This window comes from Vicugna pacos, chromosome 12 (assembly GCF_048564905.1).
Source record: "Vicugna pacos chromosome 12, VicPac4, whole genome shotgun sequence".
Lineage (NCBI taxonomy): Eukaryota > Metazoa > Chordata > Mammalia > Artiodactyla > Camelidae > Vicugna > Vicugna pacos.
The window spans coordinates 57427267-57449809 of NC_132998.1; the positions used below are offsets into that span (position 1 = coordinate 57427267).

The following is a 22543-nucleotide window of genomic DNA, read 5'->3' on the forward strand; positions in this document are numbered from 1 at the left end:
AGTTACTCTTTCAAGCCTTGGAGATACATCAGTGAACCCTATAGATAAAATTCGTCATCTCACAGAGCTTACATGCCAGTGGGGAAGAAAGACAAAAAACACGGTGAAGAAAGGAAATATACAGTGGGGATAAGGGCTAAGGAGAAAAGTACAGCAGAGAAAGAGGGTTGGGAGGGTGTGTTTGGGGGTTTACTTTGCAGACACCCTTGCATTGAATTCTCAAACCTTGTTCCAGATGAGAAGCCTGAGATCTAGGGAGGCTGTGGCTTGTCCGAGGTCATGCAGTTTACAAAGCAGTGAAGTCACATTTGAACCCTGGTCAGAATCTCTGCTGTCTTTAAAAAGTGACTCTTGACAGCACGTGTATGCCCCTAAATCAATGTGGTAAATGCGGTTGCATTTTATTCCTGTAATAATTCATTTCGGTAATAAAAGAAACAAACGAAAAGAGCTCTAAATACGTATTATGTTACAGCTTTTATTGAGGAATGCAATAAACATACATATCACTTTCCTGTATAATTTTAATGGCCTGTGGAGAATTTAGAAAGGCGTCCCAGTTTGCTGAATGGTTGAGTTTAGGGGAAAAACTGACCCAGCACATGCCTCAACTCCCTGATGAGGTCACTGCGGTTCTGCAAGGTGAATCGAGGTCACTCGCCAGGGCGACGGCCGAACAGAACCGGATTCACCAGCTTCTCTGTCTCGATCTTGCTTTAACCCTCGCGGAGACAGGATGGCTCGAGAGGACACCACGGGTCAGTTCCCGGGAGGGCCGCCAGGGGGCGACGGAATGCAACGGACCCAGGTGAGTCGGGGCCCCGGCTCCCCTGCGGCGTGACGTCACAGGGCGGTCACACGGGCCGCGGGTGGGAAAAACAGATAACGAGGGTCTTTAATGGACGGAGAAACGGCAGGAGAAAAGGCACCGAGGCCAGGAAGTCTGTTTATTCTGCCCTCCCTGATTTCAGTCTGGCCCCCACCAGTATCTTCCGCCCATTGTTGCTGCCTGGAGCTTTCTAAAACAAAAGCCTGACTTTGTCACTACCACTCGTGAAACTCTTTAACGACATCTTCAACACAGTTTACAAATAAAAAAGTCAAACGCAGGATTTGTGTAATCTTGCCCCAACCTATTTTCAGGCCAGCATCCTCTGGACCCGTATTGAAATACTTTCAATTATCTGACCTCATCATACTCTTTCCTGTGAGCCCTGAAATGTTTGGTTCCCTCCACCTGGAATATCTTTTCGCAACAGGTTTACCTGGAGAATTCCGACCTTCTTGCAACTACACATTACCTTCTCTGTGAAACCTCCCCTGACAAGACCTCTCCTCACCCCGCCCCCCCATACCCACCTGTTTGGGTCCTGTGTTGCCACTACCCCATGGGCTTCCTCCATCACGTTGTGTAACAATTATCTGGCCTTGCCTTTCTCCCCAGCGCCTGCCCCAGAGCAAAGTGAATGCATAGTACATGAAATGATTGCAGAATGAATGGAGACAGTACAGGGTTCAGGCTCTGCCACTTGTGTGACCTCAGACAAACTATCTGGCTCATGGGTTTGTTGTGAGGAGTAAATAGACAAATGTATTTTTCAAGTGCTTAAAACAATGGTTGGAACACTGTTAAGCACTCGACAAACTGACTTTTCACAGTGGCCAACGTATGTCATTGCCCTTTTAAGGGCCCCTCCCACTTTTGTATCTAAGCGGAAGTACGCGCTCAGAGGTCCGGAACTGACTTCAGAGCCCCTCAGAAATATGGCCGCGGAGCGTCCTTCCGGAAGCGGTCACAGGGCTCTCTGTGACGCATAACCAGTTAGAGCGTCCCGTGGGGTTTCCATGGTGCAGCCCTCAGACCTAGTCCCTCTGCTTCCTCTCTGGCCTGAGCGCCGTGAACGAGGCGGCGGACAGCCGATCCCTCCCGCGATGTAGACGCCGCTTGGGGGAGGGTTTGGGAGAGCGGGCGACGCTCTAGGCGAGTTCTTTCTCGTCTCTATGGTGCCGAGTGAGCTTGTCCGCCGCTCCCGCACGTCGGGGCGGACGTTGCCCCTTTAATCAGCCGAGGGCGGTGTCGAGGAGGTCCCGCGAGAGCGGCAGGGGGTTGGGGGCGGTACCGAGGCTGGGGGCCCGTGGCTGATGGAGCCCGCGATGGAGCCGGAGACTCTGGAGGCGCGAATCAGTGAGTGTCCGGGAGGGGCGCGGGTCGGACCGGAACCGGAACCGGGGGCACTAGGCGGGCCCCTTCCCGACGGGGGCGGGGTACGGGGCGCCCCCTCCTCACGCCCCGCCCCCGGCCCGGGAGGGGCGGTGTCCCGTTCTCGTACTTCCGACCCTGGGATGATAGGAGGCCCCATCAGCTGCGCGGACCCGCGGTGGGAGTGGGCGCCGCCCACCCTTCCGATCCCTGGGCCGAGACCCCCGGGGAGGAGTGAGCTGGCCCAGCTCTGCGTCCAGACCCCTCGGGATGGAGAGAGCAGCCTTCAGCACCCTCGGGCCCAGACTTCACTGCCGAATGGACACCCAAGTCATTCTCTGGGGCTCCTGGAGGGAGCAAGCGAGCGGCCCCTAGAACTATACCTCAGACCCGGGAGGGACCCTGCTCCCCTTGAGTCCCGAATCCTCCACTCATTGGCATCCATGGCATAACTCCCTCCTATCTGTCCCTTGAACTTGCAGCTAGTCTCAGATTTGCTCGTTACCCTGCCCATGAAAGGAGGACCCACTGGCCCATCTGGTCAACCAAGCTGGGGCCCCACAGTAAGAAACTCCCAAACCCTACAGGTTGGTAGGATCCTGTTTCAGTCCCCAGAAATAATTTAAAGTCCAATATCACTACCCTCAGCCAAGCCCGTTAGATTGTGCACCCTGAACAAAGACTCCTTTCCTAGCCCTTGCTGAGCTTCCTCCAAAGGCCCCTGCACCCTCTTCTGTGTCTCCTCAGACACAGCTTCCTACCACTCAGGCTTCTCAGTACTGGCCCCCCATCTTCCACCTGATTTCCCTATCCCACATTGCAGAAGATCCTCGAATCTGTTAAGCCCACTACTGGACTCTGCCTCTTAAAGCTTGGCTTGCTTCTCCCTGGCTGACAACTCCCACCCCAGCAAGCCCTTTCCTCCCACTGGGCCCACATCTGCACCAGGGCCTCAGGCAGGCCTCTGGGTCTACCTTCACCTCAGCCTTTTGGCTCCAGGGAGCTGCACAGAGTGATTTGGGGTCTTGAGCAGCATCTTTTAAGCCACTCTTGAGCAGAGTTGAATCTTGAAGTTGATCCCAGAGCCGTACCATCTCCAGAGGTGTTTCAGAGTCACTCTGGCCCGTAGAAGGGGAGGGCATGGAAAGGAAGCACTCAGCAGTCATCGAGACTCTTCTGGAATGCCACAAGTGCCCAGGTCTCAGCAGTAACCTGGGGGGATGGGCAGGGCCTGAGCTGACAGATCTGACAGCCACAGGCCTTGAGCTGTGGGTGATACAAAACATGGTCAGGTTTAGCAACAGTGGGGATTTTCTGAGAGATCTAAGAGTCTAATCTGAGAAATAAACAGGAGTCAGGATACCCCGGTTTGGCAGTAGGCTGAACCCTGGTAGACTGGAGCTGAGATTGTTTTCTTTTTTTTCTCCTTCATGCCCTGGCAAACTTGTAAGCTCCTTTGCAGTAATTGGAGGTAAAAAGTAGCTTTTGGTGGGTAAATGATGTTACTGTCACCACTGTGAAGTGACAAGGTAGAGTCACGCCCTATTGTGAAACACCTCCCTCCCTCCCTCCCTGGGTGTTTCCCCCTGCTGCCTGCTGGGGAAAGTGCTGTCCGCAGGCAGAAGTCAGAGGGCTGGGAGTTGAGGGCCAGGGCCGGAGAGGTTGGTCTGATCTCCTTGGACCCAGAGGCCCTCCCTCTGAACCAGATGCAGAGAAGATGTCTCGTGATGCCACTACTTCCTCCTCCCTGGCTTCTGACTCAGGAGCTGGCTCTAGAACCAGTTTCTCTGTCCTCACTCAGATTCATGTGTCTCTAACATTTTAAGGGACTTCCAGCTGGGTGTCACTGAGTAGGCAATACCCAGCCCCGTTCTATCTTTCTACCTCCAGACTGGTGTTCCCCAGCCTCTGGCCGTGTTAGGGGCCTAGGAGGCAGAGTAGATGGGAGGTGAGAGATTCCTATTCCTGGGATCTCTGGGTGGTCAGCAGGGGCTTCATTTCTCCCAGGGACTGGCAGGCCCTACAGGGCTCCTGGAACCAAGATTTGTGCACAAAGAGAAAACGCACCATTCAGATCTCTGCTCAGCTGTATCTCTGAAAGTCCTCCCAGAGGACAGCACCCCTGCATATACACATTCTCTGTGCCTTCTCCCTGCTCTATTTTCTTTATAGCTTTCTGTACCCTGTGTTTTGTTTACCTGAGTAGTCAGAGTTTCTCTTGATGGGCTCTGATCTCCAGGAGGGCAGGGATTTTGTCTTGTTCACTGCTGTGGCCCCACACTCAGAATATTTATTGCGTAAATAAGAATTGAATGGTTGGCTGCCAAGCACTGGAACCCTGGGGCTCCAAGCCTCCCGCTACAGCTCAGGGCCCCAAGAAGGCAGGCGCCACACGCCGAGTCGACAGCTGCCTCCGGTCCGCAGATCCTTCTGTGTCCCACCTCCTGGGCCATGTCCTCCACACCCCAGGCTCAGTCCTCACGTTTGGGCATAACTGATCAGGACCAGGTGACACTTAGGGGCGGGCTTCTGGGAGGCAGTGAAGAGCCAGCTCTGGCTACCCCCACACCTTCCCCTGCAGAAAATACTGCATCACCCCCTAATCACTCGGATTTTGCTCCATCTTTACAAATGGGGAAACGGAGATTTGGGGAGGCTTTGTGACCTACTTGATTGTAGGGTCGGGGGGCTACCATCTGGCCTTTACCACCCCTTCTTGTTGGCCTTTTCCTGGCCACTACCCATTCCTGGATTCACATTCCCCTGGAACCTCCCCCTGCCTGCTTGCAGCTGAGCCCTGATCCTTTCACTCATTTACTGGGGGAGACAGGCTGGTTGCAGTGCAGCAGCAGGCTCGGTCCAGGATGAAGGCAGGTCTGGGGTCCCAGAGGAGAGAGCTGGCTTGGCAATGCTGCCCCAGGCAGGTGTGGGCATTACAGGAAGGAGGAGGCGATACCTGAGCCTCACTCCTTACCGAGGCCCTTGGTGCCCTGCCCTGGGCTCTTCTCAGCCCTTGAGCCGCTCAGAGGCATGTCATCTCCAGCCTGGTTAACTCCTCCAGCGCTTCTTGTGTTGCCTCTTCCAAGCAGCCTCCAGGGGCCCGAGGCTCAACTGAGTCCCCTCTTCCGGCTTCCCGGTTCCCACGGCTCCTTTGCCTCCCTCTGTTTGTACTGAGAACCTAGCTGCCCTTGGCCCACTTCCCAGCTGCAAAGCTCCTTGAGGTTGGAGCTCTGGTTTTTTTCGCTTACCTCCGGATCTCCCCTGAGAGTAGGTTCCATGAGAATTGTGGGGACACTTTTCAGGCGCAGAATCAGAGGAGATGCAGTTGAGGGGGCAGAGGGTGTACAGCAGCAGAGGTGGGGGCGATGAGGGGTAGGGAAACGACTCCTGAGCTTAATGTGGGGCCCTTCGGGGAGAAGCCGTAAGGGGAAGCCCGCGGACAGCAGCTCCTCTCTGTGCTGACTGGACCGGTATCAGGGCTGGGCTCTCTGGGCCCTCGGAGCAGGGAGTCAAGGAAGGCCTTTTCTTTTTCCTTTTTGAGGGGGGCGGGTAATTAGGTTTACTTATTTACTTATTTTAATGGAAGTATTGGGGATTGAACCCAGGACCTCATGCATGCTAAGCATACGCTCTACCACTGAGCTCTACCCCCTGCTACCTAATCCCCGAGGGGAGGCCTTTTCATGTTCTCAGTCCTATGCCCTCCCCACTCCTGACAGAGGGCCCTCTGCCAGGGCAGGGAGTGGGAGAGGCAGGGACCCCTTCGCCAGGCCACACTGGCCCTCTCTTCTCCAGACAGAGCCACAAACCCCTTGAACAAGGAGCTGAACTGGGCCAGCATCAACAGCTTCTGCGAGCAGCTCAACGAGGACTTTGAGGGGTAGGTGGCTTCCCCGTCTTTCACTCTCAGACTCAGCAGAGCCCGCTCTGCACCTGCCACGCACCCTTCAGACCCTGGCCTCGCGCAGAGATGAGGGTGGGTTGAGACCCAGTTTCCATTCCTAACATGCTCACAAGTTAACAGTGGCAGTGGGCACTGTGTACTGAGTGCTGTTCGTGTGCCACCCTCTGAGGTGGGCCCCGCTGGACCCATTTTACAGGTGAGAAAACCGAGACCTGGGGGAACTCAGCAGTTGCCCCAAGATCTCACAGAAAGAAAAGGGTAGTCCTGGGCTTTATCAAGCCCAGGGCTGCCTGATCTGCGCCCATACTCTGTTGGGGAGAGCCTCCCAGAGAACGGCATGCTCCCCCACTGGGAAGGGCCAGCAGGCCCTCTGCTCAAGGAAGAACCAGAGCTATCTGCATTAGAATCACACGGTGTGCTGGTCAAAAAATGTCCATTCATAGGCTGTGCCCAGACAGGCTAGACTGCCAGGCAAGGAGCTTGGGGGGACTTTGTTAGCAGGCTCCCCAGGTGGTGCAGCAGCTTGGGGAGCACAGCTCAGTGTGCTTCGCCTCCACTGCGCCCCCACGAATACAGACACTCCCCCAGAAGCCGTGCAGACAGCGTGACGTGTGTGCCCCACAGTCCAGCTGCTTGGGTGCAGACCCCGTCCCCTCTGTTAGCTGAGTCTCCTGGGCAAGTAACTGGATGCCTCTGAGCCACCATTTCAACTGTGGTGGCGACATTGCTGCCTACCTCAGGAGGCTCTTACGGAGATTAGGCAGGAAAAGGGATGTGAAGTGCCTTGCACATCGTAAGCACTCAGTACGTGTTAGCTGTTACTGTCACTGGTGGCAGGTCTTTTATGATCTAGTAGACAGTGTCACCACTGCCACCATGATTTCTCCCAGCTTAATGTTCAGTGCAAATTATCGTGTTCTGCTCCCCCACTGAGCCCTTGAAGGCTTGGTCATCTCTCCATCTTTGTTTCTACTGCAAGCCAAGGACATAGCAGGTCACAGTTCTCAGTAAAGCCAGCCAAGGGGCTGAGCTCACGCCTTTCAAAGGTTCCTGGCTTGTACTCCCTGCCTGGCCCTGCCCTGTTGGCCATAATCCCTGGTCCTAATCTGGAGAGGGAGCTGGGCCTTTACACATGCCCTGCAAAAGCCACTGCAGGCCACAGTTCTGGGGCGGGAAGTGGGGGGATGTGGCAGCCCCCACTGGGTTGCCTGTGGCTCTGTGGCTAGTCTGTCTCTGTGCTTTTCCTCTCACCCAGGCCTCCACTTGCCACCCGGTTGTTGGCTCACAAGATCCAGTCCCCGCAGGAGTGGGAAGCGATCCAGGCTCTGACGGTGAGGAGAAGGGGAGAGAAGATGCCATCTGTCCCCTGACCATGTGGATGGCACTGGGAGAGGCCAAGACTGAGGTTTTCGGGGCCCAAACAGGCTCTTTTTTGGAGCCCAAGGGAGTTATGCCAAGATGGCCTAGAACAGGGGTCTGGGCCAGCCCCTGAGGGTCCCCTGGCGACCAGTGAACCAGTGGGCTCCTCCCTCCCCAGACCCTCCACAGTTAGGCCTCTTGTGGGGAGGAAGCCCCTCAGTCATCTGGGCCAGGTATTCCTAGCTCTAGCTGTGCATCAGAACTTCAGGAGGCTGAGTAAGGCCTCACCCCAGATCTGCTGACTAGAACCCCTGTAGCGTTTGCATCCAAGAATCTGCGTGTTTATAGAGCTTACCGCATGCATTGCTGGGCCAGGCCAGCCCATTGATGGCGGCCGGACACAGGACAGCACTGTCCTTCCCACAGGGGTGCAAGGGGTGACAGCTGGGCTCAGGCTAGAGCTTTCAAAGCTGTGCCAAAGGCAGAAGAGTAGAGGGTGCACCGTGTATGGCCCCCAAGCATGAATCGCATAGCAACTGACCGTATAGCGAAGTTGATTTTCAATGGTGGTAGATAAACAGTTTCCCTTTTAATAGTTACGTATCCGTTTTAACATGTTAGCATCGCCCCTCACCGAAATACATATTCTCTGATTTCACAGATACGTAGCTTAGGAGGTGGCCAAGGTAGACAGCACCTATTTAGGTTTAAAAATAATCAAAGGAAAACAGTAAGAGAGTATTTTACAAGCGGTGCTCAGATGTGGGCAAGCCGTGGAGGGACTGAGTCAGTGCTGGGTGTTGGGTGTTGCCAGGTTAAGAGTGGCCCGCCCTGTCCCCCAGGGCGTGTGATCAGTCTCAGGGGTCACTGAACCTCAGAACCCTCTTTTTCTCAAGAGTCATCTTCCCCCTTCTCAGTGCCCATCCCTGGGCTTCTGGGCCCTGACATAGGTGTGGGAGAGAGGCCCTGATCCATCTCCCTACTGCGGTGCCCGCACCTCCCCCTCCCCCTCCAGGTGCTGGAAACATGCATGAAGAGCTGTGGCAAGAGGTTCCACGACGAGGTGGGCAAGTTCCGCTTCCTCAACGAGCTCATCAAGGTTGTGTCTCCCAAGGTGGGTGCTCCCAGCCCGTGCTCAGACCTGCACTGTCAGATGGGGGTCGAGGAACGAGAATACCCAGATCCAGGTGGGAGGGGCGGACTGTCTGCCCTCGTCCTGACCCAGCACACACACAGACCCTTTCTCACCGCCCCCTTCACACAGCTGAGTCCAGGGTGGCCGGGTTTCTGGAAAGGGTGCTTCCCAGCTGATGGGTAGCCAGCCGGCTGTGGAGCCACTCGGTACTTAGGGAAGGATGACTTCAGGGAATGCTGGACAGCCTCCCCAGCACAGGCTGCTCAGGCTCTGAGATCACTCCCCGTAGGCCTGGCCTCAGCGCCCCACCTGGGTCACTAGTGGAGGGTCTCCCTGTCCCCATCTCACAAGAGTGGTCTCCTTGAGGCCTCGAATGCTGAGGCCCCAAACCTGAATGACAGAGCCTGCTGCTGGCCACATCTGAGGCTTGGCCCGAAGAGCCCTCCCAGAGGGCAGGAATATGTTTGATGCCCCTTGAGTGAGAGCCCACCCCCTTCACCCATCCCTTGAGCAGAGCTGCTGAGTGACCCGACTGCTCTTCCCAGGTGACGGGAGGTGACCACTGTGAGAGCCAGTTCCCTCAGCCTAGTTTGCTGCTGGAGGACTGACTATGCCCAGAGCAGGTCCACAGCCGCTCCTTCCCTGGTCTGCCCAGAGCCTAGTGGCTCCTCCTTCTTGAGATCGTAGAGTTAAGCCTTCCATAAGCTGGCCATGAGCGGGCACTGGGCTCTGCACCTTGCCTGTGTCAGCATGGCGCCCTTATCACGTGACATTGCTGTCATCCCCATTTAGCAGGTGGGGGACTGGGACACACAGGGCTGGCCCAGCTAGTGAGCGAGAGGCCAGGCTGTGCCAGGCTGGATAGTGGGCTGTGAGGGTCCTGTAGGCTGAGGTTTCCCAGGGAGTCCTGGGGAGAAAGCCAGGTTCGGGCTGGCGTCGGGGCTGCAGTGAGCGGGCCATGTCAAAGGCCTCCCCTCCCTCTGTTCCCTGAAGTACCTGGGCTCTCGGACGTCAGAGAAGGTGAAGAACAAGATCTTGGAGCTCCTCTACAGCTGGACAGTCGGCCTCCCCGAGGAGGTGAAGATTGCCGAGGCCTACCAGATGCTGAAGAAACAGGGTGAGGTGCCAAGGGGTGCGTGCGACCAACACTCCCGCCCCTCCTCCCTGAGCCAGGGCTTCGGAGGCCTCAGGGCCTTCTGGCTGCCAGGTCTTGGATCTCCCCTTTAATTTCTTTAACTTCTCCAGAACACATATTCATTGGGGCCCCTTTATGGCTCTGCCAGAGGCCAGCTTGGGTGGAGAGGTGGATTTGAGTCAGCGTTCTCAGAGGGTGGCCCCCACAGTGTGGCCTCAAAATAGAAGATCCTAAACTCTCCCCAATGCTATTTGACATGGCATTTCAGGAGCAGGCCCTGACCCCTCGAAGGCTGGTGCCTGCATGCTGGAGAAAGATGGCCCTCCACCTTCCATCCTACCCTTCCTGCCCCTCCAGCATCCCCCCCCCCGCCCCAGCCCCCGTGACAGTCTTGCCACCACTGTCCACTCCAGGGATTGTGAAGGCCGACCCCAAGCTTCCAGATGATGCCACCTTTCCCCTTCCTCCTCCACGGCCCAAGAATGTGATCTTTGAAGACGAGGAGAAATCCAAGGTGAGGTTTTAAGGAGAACCAGGTGAGGACTCCAGGGCCCACTGGGGGTAAGTGCATTCCGGCCCCCGGCTGCCCTGCCCCAGAGCAGAGGCTCACGCTGAGCTCGGCTGCTGTGGCGGGTACAGGAGCCGTGTGTGCGGCTCCAGCGTGCTGAGTGCTGCCCACACGGCGCCCTGCATCAGTAAACAGGTCCGAGGCTGGTGTCCCAGGGTCACTTTGAGGGCATTTCATAGATGACTGGGAGTTTAGCTATCTTTATGTTTGTGACCCTTCCAACGATAATTTTATTAGCTTTTTATGAAAGAAGCATGTGCTGATGGGCCAGAAATTAAAACAACACAGAAGAAGGTGAGAGAAAAAGTAAAAGCTCCTCTCTACCCAGTCCAGTCCCAGAGGGTAACCACTGTGAAGTTTCCTCTGCATCCTTTGGGTGGAATTCCCTAGCAATACTAATGTCATGTTTTGCACCATTTGTGGAGAACTGATTTCTGCCGGGCGCTGCAGGGAGCACTTACGTGCAGTGTGTCACTTGTCCCATGAACCCCCATAAGGTGCCAGTAGATCCTTGCCATCTCACGAAGAGCTAAAGTAACTTACTCACATCCCACAGCCACGAAGCAGAGCCAGCATATGACCCCAGGCCCTTTGGACCCCAGGGTGCCATCACGGTCATGTCCCTCTGTCTCCACAGATGCTGGCCCGCCTGCTGAAGAGCTCCCACCCTGAGGACCTCCGAGCAGCCAACAAACTCATCAAGGAGATGGTGCAGGAGGTGATGGGCAGGCCCAGAGCACAGGGAGGAGGCGGGACAGGATGTTGAGCTGGGCCACCTAGTGGGGGTTGTGTGTACACGTGCATATGAGGAACCCCGCAGTGGCCAAGCTGAAGGGCTGTGACAGCAGCGAGAGAGAGCTGACGAAGTCTGGGGGACACCAGCAGACAGAGCCAGGATCTGTGTGTGGAAGGAAGAATTTCCCAGCAGCCAAGCTAACCTGCACTGGCTTCTGTGAGGCTGATTACCTCATCTGTAAAAGTTAGAAGGAAATGAGGTCTTACTGTATATTTTTTAAAATTTTTATTTATTTATTTTAATTTTGGGGGGAGGTAATTAGATGTTTGTTGATTTGTTTACTTCGATGGAGGTACTGGGGATTGAACCCAGGACCTCCTGCATGCTAAGCGTGTGCTCTGTCACTGAGCTATACATTCACCCCTACCACGTTTAAAATATAGTATAATATATGTGCATGTAAAGGGAGAAAACAATACATGTTTAGTTTATAAGTACGTGTATCTATGTATGGGTTCATGCTGAAATCTTTTTTATTGATACGGGTAAGTCGTCAAAAAAGTGGAGGCCAGAGACCCAGAGGGCAGATGTTCTGGGCTGTCTTTGGGCCGGCTGTGTGCTTTGACAGCCCACAGAAAGTCAGGGCAGCCCCTCAAGGAGGATGATCATATTAGGCGGCACAGCACGAGCTCACCTTTCATTCCACAAGGGAGGAGCATGCGTGGTGAGCAGAGGGCGAGGGGTTGCAGGGTCACTTCCTGCACTGGCTTTTCAAGGCCATGAGCTTCTCACCATCTACCAGGCCCTGACAGACACTGAGAAGGGTCGTGGCACCAATTTCTAGGTTGTACTTGCTGACTGCTAAGTCCCCTTTCACTCTCAAGTACGGGGACCTCCTTTCAAGGACACAAGGACGGCGAGGGTCATGTAGAGCCACGGTGTAGGTCTAGGGTCCTGGGCTTCCTGAATCTCCTGGCAAGAGTGTTGGAAACCCAGCTTCCTGGGCCACTCCTGGAGATTCTGATGGGCTCATGCAGAGGCCCTGGTTCGGGGGTCACTGGCAGGAGGAGGAAAAGTGAACACTGGTTTGGCCGAGGGTTCCTGGGCCCAGAGTGCCCAGTCTTGTGCCCGAGGGGCTCTTAGCAGGGTCTGATCTCACACCCAGTCAGCAGATGCTCTCCAGGGTGGTGCTGGGCCTGACCCACGCTCTCTGGGGCTATTTGCCGATGCCTCTCCAGGACCAGAAGCGGATGGAGAAGATCTCGAAGCGGGTGAGTGCCATCGAGGAGGTGAACAACAACGTGAAGCTGCTGACAGAGATGGTGATGAACCACAGCCAGGGCGGGGCGGCGGCCCGCAGCAGCGAGGACCTCATGAAGGTGCGCTCACCCCTGCCCAGCCCCCACCCACTGCAGGGCCTCCGCCAGCCCTGACCTGCCTGCCCTGCTGCCCCCAGGAACTGTACCAGCGCTGTGAGCGCATGCGGCCCACGCTTTTCCGACTGGCCAGCGACACAGAGGACAATGACGAGGCCTTAGGTGAGCTGCAGTTGGAAGGAGCTACCACCAGGAGGCCCCCTTCTCCAGCACTGACCTGGGGTTTCTCCACTTTGGGGAAGAAGGAAGCAGGGATCAGGGGCTGATGTGATTGAGAGACCCTGTGGGCCAAGCCCTTCGCAGGCACTTCATTTACTACCTAAAAGCTGCACAAAAGGGAGACTTCTCCCTATTTCACAGCAGGGGCTCAGGGAGGGAAGTGACCTGAATGGTGGCAGAGCCAGGATGGACCAGAAGCTGTCTCCCGCCAGACACTGCCTTCCTGGTAAGGTGAGCTAGAAATCTTGAGCAAATCCCAGAGGCCTGAGTGCGTCCATAGCTGGTCCCCGTGGCTCCTGCCAGGGCCACACATCAGGTTCTTGTCCATGTTCTTTCTGTGCCACCACATCAGCCAGGGCCTCCTGGGCAGTGGTCTGTGTACCACCTCAGCCCCGAATTCAGCAGGAGTTCCATGTGCCAAGTATCTGGTCCTCACCCAAGAAGCTCACTGCTCAGATCTCGCTAAGCCCTGGCCCCCGCAAGGGGATGATATGGACGAGGGCCTGGTTTGTGCCAGGCCCTGTTCTAGACCCAGGGGGTGGTAGTGGTCACAGTCAGAACAGCCACGTCCTTGTGGAGCTTGTGGCCTAATGAGAAGAGAGAGTAAACCAAGGGCGTGGGCAAGGGCGGTGTGTCACAGAGGGGCGCAGAGAAAAGTGAGCAGGGAAGGGACTGGGAGGCGCAGGGCTGGAGGTGAGAGAGGCCTCCCCGAGGTGACTTGGGTAAAGACCTGAAGACAGGAAGAGGTGTAGCAAAGTAGAGATACAGGGGCCTCCACACAGCAGCGCCAGTGCCGAGGCCTGGAGACAGGGGCCACCGTGTTCAGGGGCCGGCACCGGCCAGCGTCAGGAGGCTGGGCCGGGGCAGGTTGCGGAGGGCCTGAGTCTGAGGAGACGAGATGGGCCGCCCTCAGCCCTGCCCCCTCCCACAAGGCCTGGGCTGGATGTGGGGTGCTCGTCTCCCCCACCCCCACCCCCGCCGGAGGCCCTGCATTCCATCAGCCTGGCCTCCCCGCTCTGGCCTATTCTAGCCGAGATCCTGCAAGCCAACGACAACCTCACCCAGGTCATCACCCTGTACAAGCAGCTGGTGCGGGGCGAGGAGGTCAACGGTGATGCCACAGCCGCTTCCATCCCCGGTGAGGAGGTGGCAGGAGGGCTGGGGAGGGCCCACCAGCCAGAGGGGCACCGAGTGCAGGGTGGGGTGCTGGTCCCAGAGCTAGTGCTGAGACCCTGGCCCCTTAAGATGGGGGAGGCCCCCACTGAGAGAACTGAGGGTGGAGTCTGTGCCAAGCCTGCAGCTGTGGCGGGGAGGAGTCTGGATGCGGGACGGAGAGGGAGGGAGCCTAGGGTTTAGCAAGGACAGGCAGGAGAAGGAAGGCCTTTCTTTCACTTGAGAAATCTGGCACCTGTTGTGCAGGGCCACACGACACCCCCAGGGCTTAGTTTGTGGGCAGGGAGGGTTTGACATAAACATTACAGGCTCGGCTCCAGTCAGGGTAAACTGACAGCCCTGGGGGACCCCAGGAGAGGTTAGAATTGACGCTCTTTGGGACAGGATAGGAGTGAGACACTACACAGAAACAGCAGGATCTAAGAGGAGCCTTAGAGGATGGGAGGCAGTTTGCCAAGTAAGAGGGAAGAGGAAATACATCCCAGACAGAAGGGGAGCCACGAGCTAATGAAAGGGCCTGATGAGCAGCTTCCAGGGCAAGGACTGTGTGGCCAAGGACGTACGGTGCCTTGCAGGACGGTTGCAGAGTGGGGAGCTCACTGTCCCTAACCACCAGGGACTGTGTCCTCCACCCAAGGCTGGCCTGACTCTCCTTTCCCACCCCAGGGAGCACCTCGGCCCTGTTGGACCTCTCAGGCCTGGATCTCCCTCCGGCCAGCACCACCTGCCCAGCCATGCCCACCTGCCCAGGTGACCAGGCCAGCCCCGAGCAGCCCAGCACCTCAGTCTCCCTGCTTGATGACGAGCTCATGTCTCTGGGTGAGGAAGGGGCCTGGCTGCAGGTGGGACTGAGGGGTCAGGTCAGCGTGTTCCTCCTCTCCTGGGAGTCCCCTGGAGGATGGGGGCTGGACGTCAGCCCCAGGTCATAGCCAAGGAAGCTGAGGCTCGGGGAGAGGAAGGAGCTGGTGCAGGGTCATACAGTCAAAGGGTGAGGCTGGCCTCACCTCAGATAAAGGAGCCACACCTGGCTCTGGTGGCCTGAGGGAAAACCCAGGGATTTCCCTCAGCAGGTGAGATCCTAGAATTGGGAGCTCCCCAGGCAGAAGTCAGCAGCCTCCCGCCCACAGAGCGGGAGCGCTGGGCTCCGCAGCACCAGAAGCCCCAGGGCAGCCAATGGTGAGCACAGGGCCCTCTGTGACCCAGGCGGGACCCAGGCCAGGCCTACAGCCACCACAGGTGGGGTCAGGGCTCTGGAGCCCGCCAGGGAAACAGGCTTACCCGGGGGAAGAAGCTGAGGGCGCCCAGCGGCCAAGCAGTTTTCGGGCTTCCAGCCTTCGGGGCCACAGCCCCATCTGAGCTTGGAAGCAGGAGGGCATAGTGACAGCCTCCTCACTGTGGCCCTGGCATAAAACACACAGAGGTGGTCTGGCTATGTCAGAGGGATCTCAAAGGATATATTGGGAAGCTAACCTGGAGGCTGAATCAGGCTGTTCTGAGTGAATTCTGAGGTGGAAACTAAACCTGTGGGACTGGAAGTCAGGACAGTGTGCTGAGGCCCTGGCAGGCGGCCCAGTGCGCGCCCCCTAACCACTGCCGCCGCCACCCTGGGTCTTCACCACCCTCCACTCAGCACCTGAGGTGGTGCTGTCACCGTCCCTGGTTTAAGAAGCCGAAGCAGGGCTGAGTGACGTGCCCACAGGGTCACCAGGGCTTGGACGAGGCACTCAGGCTCTGAAGTCTCGCTCTGAGTGTCTGCCTGACTCAGCTCATCAGCCAGGAAGGGGAAGTGAGGCCTTGGGGTGAGGAGCAGGAGACAAGGTGTTCAGCGGACCAGGTTGGGGGTCCCTCTGTGAGCCCGTCAGCCAGCACCCTACCCAGGAGGCTCTGACGCTGGGGTACCTGGGGGTCTGCTTAGGAGTCCCACCCACCTGCCCCCTTTCCATTCAGAGCCAGGGTAACCCAGGGAGAGAGGACCCTGACCCTGTGTGACCAAGAGGTGAAGGTGGGCTGGTGACAAGAAAGGACACACAGGCTCATCTCCCCCAGCAGGGCCTGCACCAGGCGGCATCTACCTGACCGGGCGCTGGGGTGTGTGGCCCAGCCCCCAGCAAATGGCTGTGGCAAAGCCACCTCCCCATGAGAAGCAGTGTGTGCTTTGCACTTCCTGTCCCCAAGTCACTTCAGCAGAGCCCCGAGCCCCCAGCTTCCTCTAGTTGCAACTCAAAGGCAGAGAAAATTTGGGAACAAGAACCAGAAGTGGCAGGGCAGCAGCGCCCAGCCCCGCAGCTCAGGGGAGTGGAGGAAGCCTCGGGACCACAAAGGGGGCTTGTCCTCAACGGTTCTCTGTGGCAGGAACGGTGGGGGGTGGGGTGAGCGCTTCCTGGTCTGTCAGAGAGGGCGGTCCAGCACCCGTCGGACACTCCATCTGATTTGTCTGATTTATTGGTCACAGCAGTCCTCTGATACAGATGGCTGCTGTTGTCCCCATCCTACGGATGAGGCATGGGGAGGCTGTTGCCAGCCCGAGGTCCCACAGCCGATTGGCAGAGCTGTGTTTGAGCTCCAGTGTGAGGCCATGCTCTGTCCAAGCCCGGACTCTGCCGCTTCCCAGTCGTGTGACTGGGCAGGTCACTCAGCCCCACTGAGTGTCCATTTCTTCATCCCAAAAGGAGGGATGTGAAGCCCACACCCACCTTTTAAGGCTGGTGAGGACTGAGAGCCACGTCTGAAGTACCTGGCTCGGGGGTGTGAGAACCGATAGCAGTCTCCACTGTGCTGCCCCTGGTCTCAGAGAGGCGTGTCCAGAGGAGGAGATCCCACGGTCCCAGCTCCCTGCACCTCCCTTTGCCTAGTCAGCTAGCACTTCATGCTGGACCTTACTTGGGCAGGCTTTGCTACAGACAGCATAACGTGGCTTCTGTGTACATCTGGGGTGAGCTTGGCTGGGGGTGTGCTTAGGGCAGAGGTCAGACTGGTCGAGGACCTATTGCCCTCTACTGACCAGCAGGCAGTGAGCGGAGCCTTCCAGAGGGGCCACAGCCCTCCTGTGCTCCAGTCAACCAGACTTACTGGCATGTGCCAAGGCAGGCAGGGCCTTTAGAGTCTGCCCCAGCCCGTGCACATGGCATACTCAGGGCCACTGTGGCCCAGCCAGCACCTTGCCCATGGTTGCTCAGACTGTGGGCCAGGCTTGGGCCCAGGGCCCTTTTCACTGCACTGCAGTGCCCTTCTGACACCCAGAAGGTGTCCCTTGAGTCAGTCATTGAACAGACATAGGATGCTGACCCCTGCCTGCTTGGATCTCTGAGGTTAGGAACCCCACTTGGTGTCCCCCACTCCCTCTTTCCCGCCCCTCCCCCCTGCGCCAGCTGCCAGTGGTGAATGAAGACGAAAGTCCTGAGCTCAGTAGTTGAGTTGGCTTCTGAGTAGCAAGAGAGGAAGCGTGTCTGGGCCCAGGGAATGGGCTCTTGGGATCTTCGGTTTCTACTTCTGCTCTGCCGCTGTTTCCCTCTGAAAGCGAGGGAGGAGGCTTCCCTCTTTGAGCTGAGCCTCTCAGGGTGGGGGGTGCAGGTGGAGGGTAGAGGCCAGGGAACCCTGACCCAGCACATAGTCCCCCCAGCTCTCTCGCCTCTGCTCACGAGTCCAGCTCCTTCACCCCTGTCTTGTTTCCCTGCAGGCCTGAGCGACCCCACACCCCCTGCAGGCCCAAGCTTGGATGGTGCTGGATGGAACAGCTTCCAGGTAGGAGGGGCCCAGCCCTGGGGCAGAGCAGCTGGGACAGGCGGCAGCCTGAGGGGGCACTGAAGGAAGATGTGGGTGGGAGGGCCGTGAGCAGGGGTGGCCCAGGGCCAAGGTTCCCATCCCAGGATGGAGGAAGGCAGGTGGCCCTCTCCTCACCTCCGGCGCATCTGCCTACAAATCTCAGCCTTGGGTTTCCCTTGGGTTGAGATGGGGGTTCCCATTCGTTTTCTCTTGAGGGTGACTCTGAGGTTCCTGGGATGGATGGTTTCTTGAGTAGAACCGCAGACCAGGCCCGGCCCACTGATGGCCCTAGAGTGAGAGGGGTGCAGGCCTGGCAGGAATGTTGCCCACATCCCTGCTGCTGCCTCCCCAGATGTCACCTGCCAGGAGGGGAAGAGGCCTCAGGGCAGCACCAGACACCTAACACCTTTTCAGCACAGCCTCACCCACCTGCGTCCTTTGTATGTCCAACAGTCGTCTGAGGGCACTGAGCCCCCAGCCCCTGCTCCAGCCCCCAGCGTGGACAGTCAGCCCCCAGCGCAGACATCCCTGCCAGCAAGCAGTGGTCTGGATGACCTGGACCTCCTGGGGAAGACCCTCCTCCAGCAGTCTCTGCCCCCCGAGTCCCAGCAAGTGCGGTGGTGAGGGCACGCCCTGGCTGGCATGGGGTGGGAGCGCTCCCTGTCCCCAAAACCCGCAGCTTCTCCTGGGCTGTCCCTGGCCCAGACCCTGCCCCTGATGTGTTCCCGAGGCCTGATGTGTTTCCGAGAGCAGCGCTGCGGAGCACCGCCATGTGCCAAGCACTGCCCTCGGCTTGAAGGTCGCAGCAGTGACCACGGCAGGTGCAGGATCCGTCCAACAGGGTGTGAAGTATCTGAGAGAAGGGACTGTGACCCACTCACACAGCCTCCCCTAGGCCTGCCAGCACCTGGGAAAGACCAAAAGCCCAGAGGGCTGCCACTGAGGAGGGCATCAGTGCCCTGGGAGGGGGGGAGGAGCAAGAGCTGCCGATTCCAAGGTGAGGAGACCCAGGCCAGAGAAACAGGGGGACTTCTGAGCCAGCCATCAGGGACAGCCAGGAAGCCAGCCTTTCCTGTGCCCCTGATCTCTTGGTCACCGAAGATTCACCTCTCCATGCACCGTCCCTCAACAAGGGAGAAGCAGCAGCCAGCCCCCCGGCTCACGCTCCGGGACCTGCAGAATAAAAGCAGCTGCAGTGTGCCCAGCTCCAGTGCCAGCATCCGCCTCCACACCGTGTCCCCCGAGCCCTCCGGGCCTCTGCAGCAGCCCACGCCGACGGAGCTCTCGCTGGCCAACATCACTGTGCCTCTGGAGTCCATCAAACCCAGTGAGTTGGGCGGGGGCACGGGTGGGTACTGGCCAGGCTGGGTCAGCTCACTGCCTGCAGCCCCATCGCCTTGTCGGGAGCTGTGTCTGGGGTAGCAGGTGGGAAAGCAGGGCTCCCCTCCCAGCCTGCCTGACTCAGGAAGGGGCTCTGGGCAAGACCCCTGCTCTCCCCAGGACTCAGTTTCTTCATCTGTCCCAGATGGTCACAAGACTGTGTTCTAAACTCCAGGGTTACCAGGCACGAAGACATCTTAGGGATGGCCCCTGGGCCCTGCTCCAGGAAGACAGGACCAGGATACGGGGAGATTAGGGGGTCTCCCCAAGATCACAAAACCAATCCTGGAAAAGGATCCAGGTCCAGGAGCCCTGGCGAGGAGAGGGCCACTCATAGCACCGGGCCGTGACCAGACAGATGGAGACTGGCCAGTCTTCTTGGTGCTGCCCATCTTGTGAGCTCACTGTGACCCAGGGCATCACACCCCTGGTATCCCCGGGAGCTGGGTGGCAGTGCCACTGTCTTAGCAGTATGGGGTCCTTGAGCTCAGAGAAGCAGAGTGACTGTACCAGGGTCACAAAGTGAGTGTAATCACAGCTCACATACAACCCTTCACGCCATCACGCCAGGAGGAAGCCACACAGCAGAGAGAGAGACCGGCTGGGAGTCATGCCCAGGGTGGGCGTCCTGCCTCCACCGTCACACTAGAAGTCCACCTGCCCATCTGGACCCCAGTCTCTACCCCTGACTGCACTGCTGCCCAGGGTCAAGGCAGTGACCTGAGTCTGGGTCTGTTCATTCATTCCCAGCAGAGCAGCACGTGCCTGGTGTCAGCCCAGCAGGAGCAGCTGATCAGGTGTGCCTGGGCTCAGGCTTGGCATTGCCCTCTCCCCTTTTCCCCTGCCAGGCAGCATCCTGCCGGTGACTGTGTATGACCAGCATGGCTTCCGGGTCCTCTTCCATTTTGCTCGAGACCCGCTGCCCGGGCGCTCCGACGTGCTGGTGGTGGTGGTTTCCATGCTGAGCACCGCCCCCCAGCCCATCCGCAACATCGTTTTCCAGTCAGCTGTCCCCAAGGTGACATGGGCATTCCTCCTTTCTCTCAAGTAATGGTGACTTGGGGCTGGGTGGGGAGCCAGCTGTCCAGGGCAAGGCGTAGGGTCTCGCTCTCTTCTGGGGGGGCTGAAGGGTGGAAGGGAACCAGAGGACAGGGCCGCAGAGACCCCAAGGAGGATCTGGCAGGAGGCTGGACCCTGTTCCTCAGGGACTGGGAATGAGAAGCCAGGGCTTGCTGGGCCCCATGCCACCCTCCTGTCCGCAGGTCATGAAGGTGAAGCTGCAGCCACCCTCAGGCACAGAGCTGCCAGCATTTAACCCCATCGTCCACCCCTCGGCCATCACCCAGGTCCTGCTTCTTGCCAACCCCCAGAAGGTGAGGGGCCCGGCTGTGACAGGGCTCTGCAGTGGGGTGGGGTGAGGAGGCCCCTTCTCCCCCTCTGACCCTCTGCCTTCACCATCTCTGCTTCAGGAGAAGGTTCGCCTCCGCTACAAGCTCCTCTTCACCATGGGCGACCAGACCTACAATGAGATGGGGGATGTGGACCAGTTCCCCCCACCTGAGACCTGGGGGAGCCTCTAGAACAGAGAGGGGCTGGGGAGAGAAGGGGGCTGCAGGACTGGCCACCGTCTAGCCTGGGTGGGAGGCTGTGGTGGCCTGGGACACCCTTTGTGCCCATGGCCATACACCCCTGGGTCTGGTGCTTCTCCCCTCACCACTGCGGCCCCCTCCTTCCCTGCCCCCTCCCCTGCTGAGCCAAACCTGGCAGGAGGCTGGGCCTGCATTTGCACCGCTGGGAACCTTCATCACAGGCGAGAGCCTGGAGCTAGAAAGGGCTGCCCGGCCCCAGAAGGACTTGGGGTCACGGGGGAGAAGAATGGCTGTCGGACAAGGGCCAGGACCTCAGGCCCAGCCTAGACCCCAGCCTGGGGTGGGATCATCCCCGCCTGTCTCTTATGCCTTATGGGAAGGCCCAGCCATAATTTGGGGCCGTGCTGGAGCCGGGACCAGCTCAGGCCTCCTCCATAGGAACTGGGTGACTTTGGGGGTGACGCCTGCACCCCCAGCTCTTTGCACTCTCGGGTGTGTGGTTTGACTCTCTTCGCTTTTGTTTCTGAGTGGCCCTGTGGTCACCATCTCAGGGGGCCCAGTGGGGGCAGCCCTACCTGTCCCCTACTCCTCCTGGGGTTCTCATCCCACTCACCTGGCCCCTTTGCTGTCAGGTGGGGGGACTGTGGGGACCGTGTGACTGCTGGCCCAAGGGTCATGCCAGAGGTGGGTGTCCCGGGCCAGGGACTCCGGGGCTCCTGGCCTGGGAAGGTCCTGCACTGGAGTTCTCAGTGTGTCTCCTCCATTCATTGGCCTCTGTCCATCCATCTGTCCGTGGGCAGAACTGGGGCCAGTGTATGAGTGAGAGCAGTATTTATGGAAATAAAACGTCCTTTTTCCTGGACCAGCTGCTTTGATGGCTCTTCTGAGCTAGGAGGGAGCCCAGAGGGGTCCAGGAGCGTGAGGTCTGGGGGCTGCCCCACCGACCTCTCTGTCTTTGCAGGTCAGGCCGTAGTTCCCCCTCCTCACCAGTCCCAGTCCCTACACCGGAAGAGGCCCTGTTCAGGGGCCTGTGGCCACTGCTGAGTCGCCAGAGAGGACCCAGGGCTATGGTGGGCCCAGAGCTGTCCCAGCTGGAAGCAAGTGGCTGCTCAGGCCTGCCAGGAGCCCCAGCTGCTGCAGGCGCTGAGGGGGAGGCCCCTGGCCGCTCACAACTTCCTCTTGCTGCACTCAGCCCTCAGAACAACTGCCATGCAGCACCACCCCAAGGTCCCTGTCTCAGCTTCTCCCTTTCCCCACAGGCTACTCCCGGGAAGCAGGGCGCCAATTGCAGCTTGTTCTGGAGAGGCCCAGGGACCCCGTGTGGGGCCCCCTGACCAGCTGCGTCACCCTCCCTCTGGCGTGTTTGTGCTGCTCTAACTGGGAGACTCAGGTCCACGCCTGGGCAGTGTCTCAGAGGCTCCCAGCTGAGAGAGCCAGCCAGTGTGGAGCAGAGGCTGAAGGGGTTAGTCCAGGGGCCTGCTCCTGTGCTGTGGAGCAGCCCTACGTGCCCTGTGTGCTCTGCTGGGGAGGGTTCCCGCCCCCCAAAGCCTGGGAAGGCTGCCCGCCATTTCTTTTTCCTAGCTGATGGTGGAAGTCCTGCACTGAAGACACCAATTTCACTTTGTCTAACCTAGTGTTTCCCAGTCTGAACTTGGCTGCTGAACCCCTTTCACAGATGCTACTAAGAAGTGCTGGAGAACAGTCCAGCCCGCAGGTGTTCCCAGAGCCCAGCACACCTAACTCCCCAGCCGGTGTGCTTTTTCCCACTCAGCAGATAAGGGCCCTTCTCTGTGCTGGGCCGACACTGGAAGTGCAGGTTGAGAGCTTCTCCATGTGGGCCGAGCTGCCGAGGTCAGGAGAGTGGGAGCAAGGCCTCTGAGCCAGCCCTTCCAGCCCCTCACTCGCTGAGGCTATCAGATCCCTACTGTGTGACCCCGTCTGATGCAGTCCTCTTGCATTCTAGCCTCCAAGCACCCTGACCTCTAAGCTGTGTGGCCCCTTCCTCTT

The 22543-nt window shown here is 58.4% G+C and overlaps 1 protein-coding gene and 1 long non-coding RNA gene across 4 annotated transcripts; one reads left to right on the top strand and one right to left on the bottom strand.

Annotated features, from left to right (window-relative positions):
• Positions 1-464: 464 nt before the first annotated feature.
• LOC140700274 (uncharacterized) lies at positions 465-3735 on the bottom strand. The gene is made up of 2 exons (XR_012078656.1): positions 3564-3735; positions 465-3466 (listed from the first exon to the last, which is right to left on the bottom strand). It is a non-coding gene; the product is annotated as an uncharacterized lncRNA (long non-coding RNA).
• On the top strand, positions 1618-21398 carry GGA1 (golgi associated, gamma adaptin ear containing, ARF binding protein 1). 3 transcript variants are annotated; one of them, XM_006207059.4, is made up of 17 exons: positions 1618-2185; positions 5996-6080; positions 7360-7435; positions 8479-8577; positions 9592-9715; positions 10147-10247; positions 10939-11019; positions 12276-12416; positions 12494-12575; positions 13663-13770; positions 14472-14624; positions 17482-17546; positions 18021-18187; positions 18701-18894; positions 19796-19965; positions 20210-20320; positions 20417-21398. In XM_006207059.4, the coding sequence occupies exons 1-17, from the start codon at positions 2143-2145 to the stop codon at positions 20525-20527; spliced, it is 1911 nt and encodes a 636-aa protein (XP_006207121.1). In that variant the 5' UTR covers positions 1618-2142; the 3' UTR covers positions 20528-21398. The 3 variants fall into 3 exon arrangements, with proteins under 3 accessions (XP_006207121.1, XP_072829575.1, XP_072829576.1); XM_072973474.1 differs by lacking the exon at positions 1618-2185 and adding an exon at positions 2697-2787; XM_072973475.1 differs by lacking the exon at positions 1618-2185 and adding an exon at positions 2745-2763.
• The last annotated feature ends 1145 nt before the right edge of the window (positions 21399-22543 follow it).

What these genes read in the sequence shown, in the direction of transcription:
- GGA1 (XM_006207059.4), top strand. Translation starts at nt 2,143, where the DNA reads ATGGAGCCCGCGATGGAGCCGGAGACTCTGGAGGCGCGAATCA. An exon ending in AAGCGATCCAGGCTCTGACG is followed by an intron (nt 7,436 to 8,478) that starts GTGAGGAGAAGG and finishes CTCCCCCTCCAG; the next exon opens with GTGCTGGAAACATGCATGAA. An exon ending in TTCTTGCCAACCCCCAGAAG is followed by an intron (nt 20,321 to 20,416) that starts GTGAGGGGCCCG and finishes TCTCTGCTTCAG; the next exon opens with GAGAAGGTTCGCCTCCGCTA.